Genomic DNA, 19,879 nt, shown 5'->3' with positions numbered 1-19,879 from the left:
CACCTCACCGGTCGTGGGGGTCGACATGGGGCCGGTCGATAAAGGCAATCGGCTCAGTGCGTCGGCATTTGCTATCTGCGTACCTGGTTTGTGCTCCAGAGAATACTCATATGCAGCAAGCAACAAAGCCCAGCGCTGGATCCGTGCAGAAGCAATGGGCGGTATCGGCTTATCCTCTCTGAAGAGTCCCAGCAGGGGCTTATGATCAGTCACGATAGCGAAATGGCGGCCGTACACATACTGGTGGAAGCGTTTCACCGCGAAAACCACTGCCAGGCCCTCCTTCTCGATCTGCGCGTACTTCTTCTCCGCTGCAGTCAATGTGCGGGAGGCGAAAGCTATCGGTCGCTCGGCCCCGTTCTCCATCTTGTGGGACAGGACAGCCCCAATACCATACGGGGATGCATCACATGTGACGAGCAAAGGCTTTCCCGGATCATAGTGGGTTTGTAACCCAGACGACGACAACTGTTGCTTTACCCGCCGGAAAGCGGGTTTCTTGCGGCTGACCCCAAACCCAGGTGTGATTTTTCTTTAGCAGCAGGTGTAAGGGGGCCAGCGTAGTTGCCAGATTGGGGAGGAACTTCCCGTAATAGTTTACGAGACCGAGAAAAGAACGAAGATGCGAAGTGTCAGTCGGGGTGGGGGCATGTTGAATTGCACGCACCTTCTCTGCGACGGGGTGCAGACCCTCGCGGTCCACCCGATAACCTAGGGAGACTACTTCTTTTGCCTGAAATACGCACTTTGTGTGACGTAAACGGACTCCAGCCTCCGAAAGGCGTTTAAGGACAGCCTCCAGATTTTCCAAATGCTCTTGCTCCGGCGTCCCTGTAATCAACACGTCATCTAGGTAGACAGCCACACGTGGTAAACCTCTCAAAATGCCCTCCATAACACGTTGAAAAATTGCGCAGGCAGAGGATACTCCAAAGGGCAACCGTGTATATTCATACAGGCCCCGGTGTGTGTTAATTGTTACATATGGTCGGGAGGCAGGGTCCAGCTCCAACTGCAGGTATGCGTGACTCATATCTAATTTTGTGAATGAGAGTCCGCCTGCAAGTTTCGCGTAGAGATCCTCTATGCGAGGCATTGGGTATCGGTCGAGTCGGGAAACTGTATTCACTGTAAGTTTATAGTCGCCACACAAGCGAACTGTGGCATCTGGCTTCATTACTGGCACAATTGGTGCTGCCCAGTCAGCAAAACGGACAGGCCTGATAATACCCAAACTCTCCAAACGAGTGAGCTCCCCTTCTACCTTCTCGAGCAAAGCGTAAGGCACTGGGCGCGCCCGGAAATAGCGCGGTGTGGCTCCTGGTTCAACTTGGATACGGGCTACGGCCCCTTTTATTTTCCCCAGACCAGGCTGGAATACCTCTGGGTATCGTCCTAGCACCTCAGTCAACCCTCCAGAAACTGTTTGGAGGATGTGCTGCCATTGCAACCGCAAATGGCGCAACCAGTCCCGACCCAACAGGCTGGGCCCATAGCCGCGCACCACGATAAGTGGGAAACGCCCCTCCTGGCGTCCATAGACAACAGGGGTCATTGTAGTTCCTGCAATGTCCAGTGGTTCCCCCGTGTAGGTGGCCAACCTGGCCTGTGAGTCAGTTAGTGTAAGGGTCTGTATACCCTGCTTGATGCGGTCGAATGTCCTCTGGGTGATCACGGAGACCGCTGCGCCAGTATCCAACTCCATCTCCAGCGGGTGGCCATTGACCCGTACTGTCACCTTAATGGGGGCCACACGGGGAGCTGCCACACAATGCAGCTGCAGGCAGTCGTCCTCCGTCTCCACGTCCTCAGGAGTGGTCGCCGCAGGTTCATCCACATGGAAGGTACGGCCTCTGGGCTGGTCCCAGTTACGGCCCCTGGGCTGGTCCCAGTTTCGGTCGGAACGACGGTGCCTCTGGCGTCCCCAAGACCGCCGTCTGCGACGGGGTCGGCGCCTACAAGTCTGACACGGACATGGCTCCTCATCCATTGGCTCTGGAGAAGGCTCCCTTCGGGGAGGAATGTCCGATGGCCACTGGCGTCGGTCTGGTCGTTGCCTCGCCCAAGGTACCGCAGGAGTGCGGGGGGACGTTTTTGGGCGGAAAGGGTTCCGCCCCAAGGCATGCACTTCCATTCCCTGTAGCTCCTGTATTCCTCGCTCTGCGCTCTCTCGGGACAAGACTATTTGTATTGCCTGTTGAAAAGTCAATGTTGGCTCCACTAACAACTTTCTCTGGGTGGCCGCATTGTTAATACCGCAAACCAAACGGTCGCGTAACATTTCTGACAAGGTCTCACCATAGTCACAGTATTCCGCAATCCCGCGTAGCCTGGATAAAAAAATCGGCAAGGGATTCTCCAGGGGTCCTCTCAGCGGTATTAAACCGGTAACGCTGGACTATCGTGGACGGGGTTGGGTTAAAGTGTTGCCCCACTATATTCACAAGTTCGTCAAACGTTTTGGTGTCCGGCGCAGCTGGGTACGTAAGGCTCCTAATCACCCCAAACGTATGCGGCCCGCAGGCGGTGAGCAATATGACCACCTGGCGCTCGTTTTCAGTGATATTGTTTGCCCGGAAATAGTAACGCATTCGTTGCGTGTACTGGTTCCAGCTTTCCAGCGCAGCATCAAAAACATCCAAACGTCCGTACAGAGGCATGGTATAATAGAAAACAACTTCCAACCTGTATCCAACAAAAATCCAGGGAGATGGCTTCAGCAGTGTAGACAGCTATTCACTTTAACCCTCGTCGCCAGTTTTGTAAGGGCCTCGAAGAATCCAGCACGAGTTTTAAGGATACAAAATAATAAAGTTTATTTTACTATAACAATATATACATAGTAGTAGCAGTAACTTCCCTTGCTACCTTCTCCTTCCTCCTGGTTCCTGGACTGGCCAGCATATTTATAGTAGGAGTTTCTCCGCCCCCCTCATTGGGGAAGTTCATACTCCCATAGGATTGTGGGATAATCATTAGTCCCCAGCCAATCGTCAGTAGGCAGGTTATAACAGTGAGAATACAGAGTGGGGAGTACAGGAGTGGTAAACAGTGTGTGAGAATACAGGAGTGGAGAATACAGGAGTGGTACACAGTGTGTGAGAATACAGAGTGGAGAATACAGGAGCGGTACACAGTGTGTGAGAATACAGGAGTGGGGAGTACAGGAGCGGAACGCAGTGTGTGAGAATACAGAGTGGGGAGTACAGGAGTGGTACACAGTGTGTGAGAATACAGGAGTGGTACACAGTGTGTGAGAATACAGAGTGGGGAGTACAGGAGCGGTACACAGTGTGTGAGAATACAGAGTGGGGAGTACAGGAGCGGTACGCAGTGTGTGAGAATACAGGAGTGGGGAGTACAGGAGTGGTACGCAGTGTGTGAGAATACAGAGTGGGGAGTACAGGAGTGGTACGCAGTGTGTGAGAATACAGAGTGGGGAGTACAGGAGTGGTACGCAGTGTGTGAGAATACAGGGTGGAGAATACAGGAGTGGTACACAGTGTGTGAGAATACAGAGTGGGGAGTACAGGAGTGGTACACAGTGTGTGAGAATACAGGAGCGGTACACAGTGTGTGAGAATACAGAGTGGAGAATACAGGAGCGGTACACAGTGTGTGAGAATACAGAGTGGGGAGTACAGGAGTGGTACACAGTGTGTGAGAATACAGGAGCGGTACACAGTGTGTGAGAATACAGAGTGGGGAGTACAGGAGCGGTACACAGTGTGTGAGAATACAGGAGCGGTACACAGTGTGTGAGAATACAGGAGCGGTACACAGTGTGTAAGAATACAGGAGCGGTACACAGTGTGTGAGAATACAGAGTGGGGAGTACAGGAACAGTTCAATGTGTTTTGGAAAAGGGGGTGGAGTTGTTACGATACCCTTGTCCTGCGCATGTTCGATTCCAGCCCAACCTGACCCGGACTTGCAACCCAGTTGAAATTAACTCCTAATTTCCAAAATACCCCCGGTCTTCAGCTGCCCGATGATTACAGTCACCAGGGGCCGGATTCTTCGCAATCAGCGCGATGTCCGCCAACCGGCGCCAAAAACGTCGCGAATCTGTCTGGCATCGCGCCGCCCCAAAGGTGCGGAAGTCTCCGCATCTTGAGGGGTCGAGCCCTCACCGCACCGGACTGATTTCCGCCCCACCAGCTGGCGGGAAAGGCCTTTGGTGCCCCGCCAGCTGGCGCAAAACTGAGTTTGCCGGGCGGCGCATGTGTGGGAGCGTCAGCGGCCGCTCATGGCATCCCCGCCCATGCGCAGTGGAGGGGGTCTCTTCCGCCTCTGCCATGGTGGAGACCGTGGCGAAGGCGGAAGGAAAAGAGTGCCCCCACGGCACAGGCCCGCCCGCAGATCAGTGGGCCCCGATCGCGGGCCAGGCCACCGTGGGGGCACCCCCCCAGGGGCCAGAACGCCCCGCGTCCCCCCCCAGGACCCCGGAGCCCGCCTGTGCTGCCTTGTCCCGCCGGTAAGAGAGGTGGTTTGATTCTCGCCGGCGGGACAGGCATTCCAGCAGCCGGACTTCGGCCCATCGCGGCCCGGAGAATCGCGGGGGGGGGTGGGGGGGCCCGCCAACCGGCGCGGCGCGATTCCCCCCCCTCCAAATATCCGGTGCCGGAGAATTCGGCAACCGGCAGGGGGCGGGATTCACGCCAGCCCCCGGCGATTCTCCGACCCGGCGGGGGGATCGGAGAATCCCGCCCCAGGTTTGTAAATTTAAACACAATTAACTTTTAGCATTTTCAATAACTAGAATTAAATAGTCAAGAAATACAATTGGTTAACTCCTGTCTAATTTTTAATACCATCTCTTTAACTCGCCCAGCCTCCAAACACACACGTAAGATAAACAAACACAGAGGGGAAACAGGGGTGCAAAAAGTACTAAAAGATGAGTCTCTTTCAGATGGACGTCCTCCAGTTAGATCCTTTCTTCAGTCGAGGCCTACACCTTTGCCTTAGTCTGTCATGGTTTTCCCTGTGGAGTCATCAGGGTCTGGAGACTTCTGCCTTTAGACAGTAGGCGGCAGAGCAGAGAGAGAGCTTCCACCTCGAGGGTCAAGTGGCTGCCCCGTAAATTCACCGAGGCAGCAGGCAGCCGTCATTTTTAGAGAAATTTCAGAGTCCGGAATGTTTCTGCAGGGTCCTCTGAAGGCCCCACCCAGCAGGACCTACTTGCATGTCTGTTTCCAGGCAGTAGACTGTCCCTGGCCAATCCATTCGCCCCCACCCTTCCCAACCAATCAAACCAACCCTCCGATCTCTCGGGTGCCACAAAGTCTGAGTTCTTCTGTTCAAGATGTAAGGGTGCTCAAGGCGCACGTCCAGTATAGATCCGTGGATCAAAAATGGTGATCACAAAGTAAAAGAAATGGGAAATAAAGGAGTCAACAGGAAGGGGGCTCACAGAGCAGCACAGGGTGCATGTGAATCTACAATACAGGGAGCAGTTCACCTGTACAAACAGCAGTGTGCCTGAACGTTTCTGAGTGAGTACAGGGCAATGGATAGAGATACACAGCCCGCAGGTTAGAACTCGCTGCCCATGAACGCGGGGTGGGAGTGGGCGCAGAGCCCGCGAACGCTTGCAAAACAAATCGGAGGGACACTCCAGGGAAATAAACTCGCAGGGGCATGGGGTAGGAGGGGAGGGAAATGGTTCTGACTGGATTGCTGTGCCGAGGGCCAGCATGGGCTCGAAGGGCAGAATGGCCAACTGTGCCTTTCCATTACTTTACGTGAGGGCACCTTTTCTGTGCAAGACACAGCCTGTCTGACCAAAGACATGAGTGTGAGTTTCTAATGGGGCAAATGTGTGCGACCCTCCTGCCTGCTCCTTCATTTCCTCTGAATTTTACTTTCGCCGTCTCATTTTTGATCCACGGATGGTTCATGGACCTGTGACTTTAAGGCGGCCTGTGCCTTTAACTCGAGCAGTAACCTGTGCCGGTTTGGACTGGACGTGTAGACTGACCGGCACCAATGGCAGAGATCGACTGTGATTCGGTTTGATTGATTAGGCCGGTGACCAGTGAATTGGCCGAAACGGCTGTGTTCTGCTGGTAACCGGTGGTGATCTGACCTGGTCCCACCGGCATGTTTTTCAGAGTCCCGAGGCTTGATTCAGGTTTGGTCTTGGCAGCCCCGGCGAGAAGGGACCCGCTCTCCTCGCCTCTCCGGCTTGCTCCCGAGCGGCAGTGTCCCTGAACTGGTGGAGAGCCTGGATGAAATCTATGGCCAGGCAGAGCCCAGAACCGACCGACTCTCTCTCTCTCTCCTGAAAGATAAGAGGCGGGATTCTCTGACCCCGGGGCCGCCGTCCCAACACCTGTCCGCCGAGTCTCCGGTCACCGGCGAATCGGCGCCATTGGAGCCGGTGCAGTCGGGGGCCGCTCTACGCGGGATGGGCCGAGCGGCCCGCCAAGATAGCCCGAGTCCTGCCGGCGCCGTTCACGTGTGGCCTTAGCCGGCGGCACCTCGGCCTCCATCCTGCGGGGGGGAGGGGACGGCCTGGTGGGGGGCGGAGGGGGATCCGACCCCGGGGGGGGGGGGGGCCACCACCGTTGCCAGACCCGCAATCGGGGCCTACCGATCGGCGGGCCAGCCTCTCCTGGTGAGGACCTCTTTTACTCCGCGCCGGCCCCTGTAGCCCTACGCCATATTGCGTCGGGGGCCGGTGCGGAGAAGGAAGCACAAATCCGCGCCGGCTGTAGCGCGCACGGGCAGACCGCGGCGCCCATTTGACGCCGGTATCAGCAGCTGGAGCGGCGTGAGTCGCTCCAGTGCCGTGCCGGACCCTCTGCACGGCACAGGACCGTGATAGATAGCGGTCCGATGACGCCATCGTAAAACTCTCTGGTTTTTACGACGGCGTCAACACTCTGCCGTCAGAAGGGAGAATCCCTCCCAAGAGGCCTGAATGCGACCCTCGTGCTGAAGGCCCAGTTTGATGAGAAGTAAGGTGTCTCTCCAGAAAGCCTGTCAGTACAGCATTTTGCTAAGCTACAGGGACCCTGAATTAATGACTCTACAAAGAAGACCATTACCGACTGTAAAACAGAGACTTTAATCTGCAAGCTTGCTGTGAGGAAAGTGTGCTGAAGAACCACCATATGAGACAAACACTCTTATCTTTTGACTCATCTTTATAATTTCTTTCACCGCTTCCCCCTTCTATGTTTGTCTGTCTTTTGTGTGTGTGTGCGTGTGTGTGCGCGCGCGCGTGTGTGTGTGTGTGTGTGTGTGTGTGTGTGAGAGAGATGGCGGGTTGAGGTGAAAGTTACCCAGTTGTATTTACTGCAGTTATACAGGGCCTTGGTGCGGTCACACCTTGAGTATTGTGGCAGTTTTGGTCTCCTAGTTCGAGGAAGGACATTCTCGCTATTCAGGGTGTCCAGCGAAGGTTCACCAGACTAATTCCCGGGACGGCAGCACTGACATACGAAGAAAGACTGGATTGACTGGGCTTGTACCCACTGGAGTTTAGAAGAATGAGAGGGGATCTCATAGAAACATATAACACCCTGAAGGGACTGGACAGGCTAGATGTGGGAAGAATGTTCCTGATGTTGGGGACGTCCAGGACTAGGGGCCACGGCCTAAGAATAAGGGGTCAGCCATTCAGGACTGAGCTGAGGAAGAACCTCTTCTCTCAGAGTACTTATTGGCCATCCAAGGGCAAAGACTTTTGGGTATTTTTGTCAGAATTGTTGGTTAATTTACTGGTGACCCCGGGGCCTGTGGGACTGTAATTGACCGTGCGCTAGCCCAGGGTGTCGTAACACAATGGACGGATGTTTGACAATTCGAACGGTCAGTGCACAGGACTCAGATATGGGATGGGCTGTATTAGCCCCTCCAAGGAGCTGATACAGGCCTCCTGCTCCACGGTAAAGTACTCTGTTTCCGCGAATACAGAGCAGTGGGCGACAAAGAGGCAGAACAGACCCACGGAGGTACCACGGTAACGGGCTTCGACCCCCCCTCCCCCTGGAATTTATCCTAACTCCTTTTTTCCCCCAACGCAGGAGATTTTCACGGACAGTGGCAGGCCTGCGAAGGCCTCGGGGCGGCCAAGTTTCACCTTGGAGACCCCGAGAAGGCCATCCTCTACTACAAGCATTCCTTAGCCGCCCTCGGAAAATCGCAGGTAAACGCCGCGCCACCCGCTTGAGCCCGAGCAGCGTCGGAACGTGCCGGAAGGAAGACACCAGGTGTCACTCCCGGCTGAGTCTCGGTTGGGACTTGGGGAGAGGTTGGGGGGAGGGGGGGACGTGTGGGATCATCCGCAGGCCGCACACTCCAGATTACCAAGCTTTGAGTACTCCCCAAGTGCAGCCACTGGCATCATGTAGGGCAGTGTTCTTCAAACTTTCTTTCCAGGGACCCATTTTTACCAACCCGGCCGACCTTCGGGACCCAACCCCGGCCGACCTTCGGGACCCAACCCCGGCCGACCTTCGGGACCCAACCCCGGCCGACCTTCGGGACCCAACCCGGCCGACCTTCGAGACCCAACCCGGCCGACCTTCGGGACCCAACCCCGGCCGACCTGAGCGACCCTCGCCGGCCGACCTTCGGGACCCAACCCCGGCCGACCTTCGGGACCCAACCCCGGCCGACCTTCGGGACCCAACCCCGGCCGACCTTCGGGACCCAACCCCGGCCGACCTTCGGGACCCAACCCCGGCCGACCTTCGGGACCCAACCCCGGCCGACCTTCGGGACCCAACCCGGCCGACCTGAGCGACCCAACTCGGCCGACCTTCGAGACCCAACCCGGCCGACCTTCGGGACCCAACCCGGCCGACCTGAGCGACCCAACCTGGCCGACCTTCGAGACCCAACCCGACCTGAGCGACCCAACCTGGCCGACCTGAGCGACCCAACCCGGCCGACCTTCGAGACCCAACCCGGCCGACCTGAGCGACCCAACCCGGCCGACCTGAGCGACCCAACCTGGCCGACCTTCGAGACCCAACCCGGCCGACCTTCGAGACCCAACCCGGCCGACCTGAGCGACCCAACCCGGCCGACCTGAGCGACCCAACCTGGCCGACCTTCGGGACCCAACCCCGGCCGACCTTCGGGACCCAACCCGGCCGACCTTCGAGACCCAACCCGGCCGACCCTCGCGACCCAACCCGGCCGACCCTCGCGACCCAACCCGGCCGACCCTCGCGACCCAACCTGGCCGACCTTAGGGACCCAACCCCGGCCGACCCTCGCGACCCAACCCCGGCCGACCTTCGGGACCCAACCCGGCCGACCTTCGGGACCCAACCCCGGCCGACCTTCGGGACCCAACCCGGCCGACCTTCGGGACCCAACCCGGCCGACCTTCAGGACCCAACCCGACCGACCTTCGGGACCCAACCCGGCCGACGTTCGCGACCCAACCCGACCGACCTTCAGGACCCAACCCGGCCGACCTTCGAGACCCAACCCGGCCGACCCTCGCGACCCAACCCGGCCGACCCTCGCGACCCAACCCGGCCGACCTTCAGGACCCAACCCCGGCCGACCCTCGCGACCCAACTCGGCCGACCTTCGTGACCCAACCCGGCCGACCTTCGGGACCCAACCCGGCCGACCTTCGGGACCCAACCCCGGCCGACCTTCGGGACCCAACCCGGCCGACCTTCGGGACCCAACCCGGCCGACCTTCGGGACCCAACCCGGCCGACCTTCGGGACCCAACCCCGGCCGACCTTCGGGACCCAACCCGGCCGACCTTCGGGACCCAACCCGGCCGACCTGAGCGACCCAACCCCGGCCGACCTTCGGGACCCAACCCGGCCGACCTTCGGGACCCAACCCGGCCGACCTTCGGGACCCAACCCGGCCGACCTTCGCGACCCAACCCGGCCGACCTTCGCGACCCAACCCGGCCGACCTTCGCGACCCAACCCCGGCCGACCTTCGGGACCCAACCCGGCCGACCTTCGCGACCCAACCCGGCCGACCTTCGCGACCCAACCCGGCCGACCTTCGCGACCCAACCCCGGCCGACCCTCGCGACCCAACCCCGGCCGACCCTCGCGACCCAACCCGGCCGACCTTCGGGACCCAACCCCGGCCGACCCTCGCGACCCAACCTGGCCGACCTTCGAGACCCAACCCGGCCGACCTTCGGGACCCAACCCGGCCGACCTTCGAGACCCAACCCCGGCCGACCTGAGCGACCCAACCCGACCGACTTTCAGGACCCAACCCGGCCGACCTTCGAGACCCAACCCCTGCCGACCCTCGGGACCCAACCCCGGCCGACCCAACCCCGGCCGACCCTCGCGACCCAACCCCGGCCGACCCTCGCGACCCAACCCCGACCGACCCTCGCGACCCAACCCGACCGACCTTCGGGACCCAACCCGACCGACCCTCGGGACCCAACCCGGCCGACCTTCGGGACCCTCGCCGGCCGACCCTCGCGACCCAACCCGGCCGACCCTCGCGACCCAACCCGACCGACCTTCGGGACCCAACCTGGCCGACCTTCGAGACCCAACCCGGCCGACCTTCGGGACCCAACCCGGCCGACCTTCGAGACCCAACCCCGGCCGACCTGAGCGACCCAACCCGACCGACTTTCAGGACCCAACCCGGCCGACCTTCGAGACCCAACCCCTGCCGACCCTCGGGACCCAACCCCGGCCGACCCAACCCCGGCCGACCCTCGCGACCCAACCCCGGCCGACCCTCGCGACCCAACCCCGACCGACCCTCGCGACCCAACCCGACCGACCTTCGGGACCCAACCCGACCGACCCTCGGGACCCAACCCGGCCGACCTTCGGGACCCTCGCCGGCCGACCCTCGCGACCCAACCCGGCCGACCCTCGCGACCCAACCCGACCGACCTTCGGGACCCAACCCGGCCGACCTTCGGGACCCAACCCGGCCGACCTTCAGGACCCAACCCGGCCGACCTTCGGGACCCAACCCGGCCGACATTCGCGACCCAACCCGGCCGACCTTCGGGACCCAACCCGGCCGACCTTCGGGACCCTCGCCGGCCGACCCTCGCGACCCAACCCGACCGACCCTCGCGACCCAACCCCGGCCGACCTTCGGGACCCAACCCGGCCGACCTTCAGGACCCAACCCGGCCGACCTTCGGGACCCAACCCGGCCGACCTTCGAGACCCAACCCCGGCCGACCTTCGAGACCCAACCCGACCGACCCTCGCGACCCAACCCCGGCCGACCTTCGGGACCCAACCCGGCCGACCCTCGCGACCCAACCCCGGCCGACCTTCGGGACCCAACCCGGCCGACCTTCAGGACCCAACCCGGCCGACCTTCGGGACCCAACCCGGCCGACCTTCGAGACCCAACCCCGGCCGACCTTCGAGACCCAACCCCGGCCGACCCTCGGGACCCAACCCCGGCCGACCCTCGGGACCCAACCCCGGCCGACCCAACCCCGGCCGACCCTCGCGACCCAACCCCGGCCGACCCTCGCGACCCAACCCCGGCCGACCTTCAGGACCCAACCCGACCGACCTTCGGGACCCAACCCGGCCGACCTTCGGGACCCAACCCGGCCGACCCTCGGGACCCAACCCGACCGACCTTCGGGACCCAACCCGACCGACCTTCGGGACCCTCGCCGGCCGACCCTCGCGACCCAACCCGGCCGACCCTCGGGACCCAACCCGGCCGACCCTCGCGACCCAACCCGACCGACCCTCGCGACCCAACCCGACCGACCTTCGCGACCCAACCCGGCCGACCTTCGGGACCCTCGCCGGCCGACCCTCGCGACCCAACCCCGGCCGACCCTCGCGACCCAACCCCGGCCGACCTTCGGGACCCAACCCCGGCCGACCCTCGGGACCCAACCCGGCCGACCTTCGAGACCCAACCCGGCCGACCTTCGGGACCCTCGCCGGCCGACCCTCGCGACCCAACCCCGGCCGACCCTCGGGACCCAACCCGGCCGACCTTCGGGACCCTTGCCGGCCGACCCTCGCGACCCAACCCCGGCCGACCCTCGCGACCCAACCCGGCCGACCCTCGGGACCCAACCCGGCCGACCTTCGGGACCCAACCCCGGCCGACCCTCGCGACCCAACCCGGCCGACCCTCGGGACCCAACCCGGCCGACCTTCGGGACCCTCGCCGGCCGACCCTTGCGACCCAACCCGGCCGACCTTCGGGACCCTCGCCGGCCGACCCTCGCGACCCAACCCCGGCCGACCTTCGGGACCCAACCCGGCCGACCTTCGGGACCCAACCCCGGCCGACCCTCGCGACCCAACCCGGCCGACCTTCGGGACCCAACCCGGCCGACCTTCGGGACCCAACCCCGGCCGACCCTCGCGACCCAACCCGGCCGAACTTCGGGACCCCACGCCGGCCGACCTGAGCGACCCACGCCGGCCGACCTGAGCGACCCACGCCGGCCGACCTGAGCGACCCAACCCGGCCGACCTGTGCGACCCACGCCGGCCGACCTGAGCGACCCACGCCGGCCGACCTGTGCGACCCACGCCGGCCGACCCGAGCGACCCACGCCGGCCGACCCGAGCGACCCACCATTTTCTCTTACCTTGTTTGCTGCTGACAAAAATGGAGGAAATGGTTTTGGGTCCCTTTGGCCCTCGCACACGCTCCTCCAATGGAACCTATTGGATGAAGGTGAAGCCTTCCGGTGTTGGAAGGTATGGAGTCTCCATCTGTCCAAAGTTCAGCATTTTCTTCCTGTAAAATTTTATCAAATAAACTCCCCCGAACTTTAAAAAAATAAAATAATATAAACTGAGTAAAATAAATGAAAAAAAGAATGAATAAAACCGTCTGTAACATGTAAAAAAAATAAAATGAATAAAATAAATGAATAAATAACACTACAGAACGCGTAAAACAAAAAGCTGCAACTGTTTAAAAAAAATAGCGGCCGCACTGCGCGTGCGTGCCCGATCATCGTGAGCACACGCGCAATGCGGCCAAATTTTATTTTTAACGTGTTCGCGGCCGCTTGCAGCCAGCATTAGGAGAAGCCGGCTGCTGCGCGGGGATTTGCGCGATCGGGAGGGGAGCGCCGCGGACAACGGCTCCGCGACACTCCCAACACCCGCCCGCGACCCACCCGAGGGTCGCGCCCCCGACTTTGAAGAACACTGCTGTAGGCCCAACCCCTCTGCCGGTCCTTTTCCAACCCCCTACTCTTTTTCAATGTAGTGCCATGGAATCATCCACGTCCACTCAAATAAGGACAGCACACCCCTGTCAGCGCGGCACTCCCTCAGAGCGGGCACGGGGCGTGTCCACCTTGGTTCTTTGAGGGGGTGGAGGATAGGTGTGGACGGACCGCGCAGGGGGGGGGGGGGGGGGGGGGCGGGGGCGGGGGGGGGGGGGGTGTGAATCACGTCCACATGTTTTGGGCCTGTCGCTGCCGTGATGTCGGAGGGCAGCACGGTAGCATTGTGGATAGGACAATTGCTTCACAGCTCCAGGGACCCAGGTTCGATTCCGGCTTGGGTCACTGTCTGTGCGGAGTCTGCACATCCTCCCCGTGTGTGCGTGGGTTTCCTCCAGGTGCTCCGGTTTCCTCCCACAGTCCAAAGATGTGCAGGTTAGGTGGATTGGCCATGCTAAATTGTCCCTTAGTGTCCAAAATTGCCCTTAGTGTTGGGTGGGGTTACTGGGTTATGGGGATAGGGTGGAGGTGTTGACCTTGGGTAGGGTGCTCTTTCCAAGAGCCGGTGCAGACTCGATGGGCCGAATGGCCTCCTTCTGCACTGTAAATTCTATGTAAAAAAAAATCTATGTACTGGGGGGATGAAGGCGGTCCCGAGTCCCGGGTTGGCAGTGTCTGGAGTGTCGGAAGACCCAGGAGTGCGGGGGAGGGGGGGGGGGCAGCAAGAGAGGCCGACGTTCTGGCCTTTGCCTCCCGGGTAGGCCGGAGACGGATCTTGTTGGGGTAAACCTGGGGGGGGGGTTGTGGGTGAGCGACCTCGTGGATTTCCTTACGGCGTAGAAAATTAAATTTGCCTTAAGGGGGTCGATGGAAGGGTTCGCCCCGAGATGAAAACCGTTCATTGACTTCTTCCAGGACGTCAGCAGGGAGAAGAGGTTCAGGGTTAACTAGAAAAAATGGAGGCAGAAAGGGTGGGGGGGGGGGTATAGTAGGGAGGGCGGGGCGCTGTTGTTGGCTATTTATTGAGTTACGCTGTATTCTCCTGTTTGTTTTCAATTGGTTATCTTTTTTTATCTTGGTTGTGGATTTATTTGACATTTATTTATAAATGTCTTCATGAACATAGATTTTTTTTTAGAAAACCTCTGTGTTCAAGCCCCGGAGCGGCAGGATGCAAACCCAAAACCTTGTGGAGGGAGGCAGCGGCTTAGTGCTTTTAGAAATATAGAAAATGGGAGCAGGAGGGGGCTCCTCGAGCCTCCACCGCCATTCATAGCGGTGGTGGATATTTAGCTGGATTGGCCGTGCTACATCGGCCCTTAGTTAGGTGGGGTTACAGGGATCGGGCGAGGGAGGGTGCTCTTTCAGAGGCTGGGTGCAGACTCGATGGGCCGAATGGCCTCCTTCTGCACTGTAGGGATTCAATAGTTCTGTGACTGATCATCCAATTCAGTCACCTGTTCCCGCTTTCCCCCTCCCCCATATCCTTTGATTCCCTTCTGCCCAAGCGTGACATCGAGCTGCTTCTTGGAAACATACAATGTTTTTTGCCTCAACTACTTCCTGTGGTGACGAATTCCACAGGCCGCTCGCTCTCTGAGTGAAGAAACGTCTCCCCATCTCCGTCCTGAATGGTCTACCCTCAATCCGCAGACTGTGACGCCTGGTCTGGGCACCCTCGGGAACATCCTTCCTGCATCTACCCTGTCCAGTCCCCCCCACCCTCGGGAACATCCTTCCTGCATCTACCCTGTCCAGTCCCCCCCACCCTTGGGAACATCCTTCCTGCATCTACCCTGTCCAGTCCTGGTAGAATTTTATCGGTTTCTATGAGATTCCCCCCCTCATTCTTCTGAACTCCAGCGAGAACAACCCTAACCGGCTCAATCTCTCCTCGTATGACAGTCCCGCCATCCCTGGAATCAGTCTGGTAAACCTTCGCTGCACTCCCTCGACTTCCTCCCTCAGACAAGGAGACCAAAACTGCCCACAATACTCCAGGTGTGGCCTCACCCATGCCCTGTACAATTGCAACAACACATCCCTGCTCCTGTACTCTAATCCTCTCGCAATGAAGGCCAACATACCATTAGCCTTCTTTACCGCCTGCTGCACCTGCATGCTTACCTTCAGCGACTGGCGCGCAAGGACACCCAGGTCCCGCTGCACACTCCCCTCTCCTAATTTATGGCAATTCCGATAATAATCTGCCTTCCCGTTTTTGCGACCAAAGTGGGTAACCTCACATTTATCCACATTAAACTGCGTCTGCCATTTATTTGCCCACTCGCTCAGCCTGTCCAAATCACACTGAAAGATCTCTGTATCCTCCTCAAGGCTCACCCTCCCACCCAACTTGGTGTCATCTGCAAATTTGGAGATATTACATTTTGTTCCCTCATTTAAATCAGTGATATATATGTGAATAGCTGGGGTCCCAGCGCCGATCCCGGTGGTACCCCACTAGTCATTGCCTGCTATTTTGAAAAAGACCCGTTAATTCCGACTCTTTGTTTCCTGTCTGCCAACCAGTTTTCTATCCATCTCAACGCTCTCCCCCTAATCCCATGCACTTAAATTTGACACGCTAATCTCTTCTACGGGACTTTGTCGAAAGCCTTCTGAAAGTCCAAATATACCACATCGACTGGCTCCCCCTCATCATCTCTCCTAGTTACATCCTCAAAGAATTCCAGTGGATTTGGCGAGAATGATTTCCCTTCGTAAATCCACGCTGACACTGTCCGATCCCGCCACTCCTTTCTAAGTGCTCTGCTATCAAATCTTTGATCGTGAATTCTAGAATTTCCCCCACTGGTCTATAATTTCCTGCTTTCTCGCGACCTCTCTTTTTGAATACTGGAGTGACGTGAGCTACCCTCCAATCTGCAGGAACGGTTCCAGAGTCTATAGAATCCCGGAAGGTGACCACCAATGCATCCACTTTTTCCAGAGCCACCTCCTTAAGCTCTCTGGGACATCGATTATCAGGCCCTGGGGATTTATCAGCCTTCAATTTCCCCAACACCATGGGCGGGATTCTCTCAGCCCAGGGCCGGGCCGGAGAATCCCCGCGAACGGGCCACGCCACCCCGACGCCGGCAGGCGATTCGCCACAGAGCGGATGATTGCCGCGGTGCCGGTCGCGGGCCGCTCTACACGGCCGGCCTGCCGATTCTCGGCCCGGGATCCGAGAATGTTGCGTCGGGGCCGGCGCCACTGCGCATGCGCGGATCCCGCGGTGCCCAGTTCACGCCGGGATCAGCAGCTGGAGCGACGTGAACCGCTCCAGCGCCGTGCTGGCCCCCTGGAGGGGCCAGAACTATTCCTGGCAGCGGCCCCTTCACGATGCGTTTTACGGCGGCGTTTATGATGGCGTGGACACTCTGCCGCGGGATGGGAGAATCCCGCCCCATTTCCCTACAATTATTGATCTCCCTCTCACTAAACCTTGGGTTCGCCAACATTTCTGTTGTGTTATGTGTGCTCCTTTGTGAAGTCAGAACCAAAGTGTTCAGTCGCTCAGCCATTTCTTTGTTCCGCATTATAAATTCCCCTGTTTCTGACTCTAAGGGACCTACATTTATCTTCACCAATCTTTTTCAGGAGCTGAACCCATCTGATGAACCCCTCTCCAAATCCAAATCTCTTCAGTACCTCCCACAGGTAGTCCCACTCCACTCTATCAAATGCCTTCTCTGCATCCATCGCCACCACTATCTCCGCCTCCCCCTCCGGTGGGGGCATCATCATCACCCCCAGCAACCTTCGTATATTGGCATTCAATTGCCTCCCTTGAACAAACCCTGTCTGGTCGTCATGTACCACCCCTGGGACACAGTCCTCTATCCTTGTCGCCATCACTTTGGCCAGTAACTTGGCATCTACATTTAGGAGGGAGATGGGCCTGTATGACCCGCACTGCAGCGGGTCTTTGTCTCGTTTTAGGATCAACGATATCGTCGCCTCCGACATTGTCGGGGGTAGTGTCCCCCTTTCCTTAGCCTCATTGAAGGTTCTCGTCAGGAGTGGGGCCAGTAGGTCCACACATTTCCTGTAAAATTCCACCGGGAACCCATCTGGTCCCGGGGCCTTTCCTGCCTGCATGTTCCCAATTCCTTTAATCACCTCCTCCACCTCAATCTGCGCTCCCAAACCTGCCACCTCCTGCTCCTCAACCCTCGGGAACTCCAACTGGTCCAGGAAGTGTATCATTCCCTCTTTCCCCTCCAGGGGTTGGGACTTACACAGCCTCTCATAAAATGACTTAAACACCCCGTTCACCCTCCCCGCTCTCTGCTCCATCCTTCCTTCCCCGTCCCTAACTCCTCCGATCTCTCTCGCCGCCCCCCTCTTCCTAAGTTGTTGGGCCAGCAATCGGCTCGCCTTTTCCCCATATTCGTATTGTATTCCCTGTGCCTTCCTCCACTGCGTCTCCGCCTTACCCGTGGTCAGCAGGTCAAACTCCGTCTGTAGTCTCCGTCTTTCCCTGTAAAGCCCTTCATCCGGAGCCTCCGCATATTGCCTATCCACCCTCAGAATCTCCCCAATCAGTCTCTCCCTTTCTTTACCCTCTTGTTTCCCCCTGTGGGCTCTTATGGAAATCAGCTCCCCCCCTAACCACCGCCTCCCATACTACTCCCACCTGGACCGCCCCATCATCATTGACCTCTAGGTATCTTTCAATACATCCCCTCACCCTTCCACATACCCCCTCGTCCGCCAACAGTCCCATGTCTAATCTCCAAAGTGGGCGCTGCTCCTTCTCCTCTCCTAGATCCAGATCCACCCAATGTGGGGCGTGATCTGAAACGGCTATAGCCGAATATTCCGTTCCTACCACTTTCGGGATCAGCGCCCTTCCTAGGACAAAAAAGTCTCTCCGGGAGTACACTTTATGGACGTAGGAGAAGAAGGAAAACTCTTTACTCCTCGGTCTAGCAAATCTCCAGGGATCCACTCCTCCCATCTGCTCCATAAACCCCTTAAGCACCTTGGCCGCTGCCGGCCTCCTCCCGGTCCTAGATCTGGACCGGTCCAGCACCGTGTTGAAGTCCCCCCCAATACCAAATTTCCCATCTCTAGGTCCGGGATGCGCCCCAACATACGCTTCATAAAACCCGCGTCATCCCAGTTCGGGGCATATACGTTCACCAGCACCACCGCCTCACCTTGCAATCTGCCACTCACCATCACGTACCTGCCCCCACTGTCCGCACTACGGTCTTCGCCTCAAACAATACCCGTTTCCCCATCAGTATTGCCACCCCTCTATTTTTCGCATCCAAGCCCGAGTGGAATACCTGTCCCACCCATCCTTTTCTTAATCTGACCTGATCCGCCAATTTCAGGTGCGTCTCCTGAAGCATAACCATATCCGCCTTCAGTCTCTTTAGGTGCGCAAATACCCTTGCCCTCTTAATCGGCCCGTTCAACCCTCTCACGTTCCACGTGATCAACCGGGTTGGGGGGCCCTTTACCCCCCCCCCCCTCGTCGACTAGCCATCCCCTTTTTTAAACCAGCTCCTCACCCGAGTCCCGCGCACCCGTTTGTCCCCCAGACGGCGCCCTCCCGTCCCGACCATCCCATCCCACATCAGCTCCCCCTTACCCTCAGCAGCAGCAACCCAGTTAATCCCCCCCCCCCCCCCAGATTGCTTCCGGGAGTCAGCAAACTCTGACTGACCTCGGCTTCCCCCGTTTGCCCTTGGCCTCCCTGCGTGTGAGGCCCCCTTCCTTCCTGCGCCCACTTTTCCCGCCGCAATTTCCATAGCGCGGGAAAAAAACCGCGCTTCCCTCTCGGTCCCGCCCCTAGTGGCGCAGCTCCCTCTCCCCTTCCCTGTCCCCTTCCCCACCAGCGCCCACATTTCTTTGTGTGTCCCCCCCTCGGGGGGGGGGGGGGGGGGTGAATTCTCCCGTCTAACATTTTTACAGATAAACCCTCCCCCTCTCCCCCCTTTGCATTTCTTTGCCACCACTTCGCTACTTCTTTCCAAACATCAATTCCTCAAATCTAGTCCAACTTCTCTTCTTGAATAAATGTCCACGCCTCCTCTGCCGTCTCGAAGTAGTGGTGTTTGCCCTGGTGTGTAACCCACAGTCTTGCCGGCTGCAGCATTCCAAATTTTACTTTCTTCCTGTGGAGCACCGCCTTGGCCCAATTGAAACTCGCCCTCCTTCTCGCCACCTCCGCACTCCAGTCTTGATACACGCGGATCACCGCGTTCTCCCACCTGCTACTCCGTGTCTTCTTAGCCCATCTCAGGACCATCTCCCTGTCCTTGTAGCAGTGGAACCTCACCACTATTTCTGGGTCTGTACTTATTGGAGTTGGGAAGGATGAGGGGGGGGATCTTATTGAAACTTACAGGATTCTGCGAGGCCTGGATAGAGTGGACGTGGAGAGGATGTTTCCACTTGTCGGAAAAACAAGAACCAGAGGACACCATCTCAGACTAAAGGGACGATCCTTTAAAACAGAGATGAGGAGGAATTACTTCAGCCAGAGGGTGGTGAGTCTGTGGAACTCTTTGCCGCAGAAGGCTGCGGAGGCCAAATCACTGAGTGTCTTTAAGACAGAGATAGATAGGTTCTTGATTAATGAGGGGGGTCAGGGGTTATGGGGAGAAGGCAGGAGAATGGGGAGGAGAAAATATCAGCCATGATAGAATGGCGGAGCAGACTCGATGGGCCGAGTGGCCTAATTCTGCTATTATGTCTCCTGGT

General features: G+C 58.6%; 2 protein-coding genes across 2 annotated transcripts in view; both read left to right on the top strand.

The window, feature by feature from the left end:
• The window catches only part of LOC140402849 (NAD(P)H-hydrate epimerase-like), a 923,606-nt gene that overhangs the window by 824,901 nt on the left and 78,826 nt on the right, over positions 1-19,879 (top strand). The gene's annotated exons all lie outside the window — the stretch shown is intronic.
• The window catches only part of LOC140402850 (uncharacterized), an 88,597-nt gene that overhangs the window by 27,033 nt on the left and 41,685 nt on the right, over positions 1-19,879 (top strand). Inside the window, exon 5 of the mRNA XM_072490474.1 lies at positions 8,037-8,158. Coding sequence (XP_072346575.1) covers positions 8,037-8,158 — 122 coding nt within the window. The remainder of the gene's footprint in view (positions 1-8,036; positions 8,159-19,879) is intronic.

The sequence above is a fragment of the Scyliorhinus torazame genome, chromosome 26, assembly GCF_047496885.1.
Source record: "Scyliorhinus torazame isolate Kashiwa2021f chromosome 26, sScyTor2.1, whole genome shotgun sequence".
Lineage (NCBI taxonomy): Eukaryota > Metazoa > Chordata > Chondrichthyes > Carcharhiniformes > Scyliorhinidae > Scyliorhinus > Scyliorhinus torazame.
This window is presented reverse-complemented; position numbering and strand designations above follow the sequence as displayed.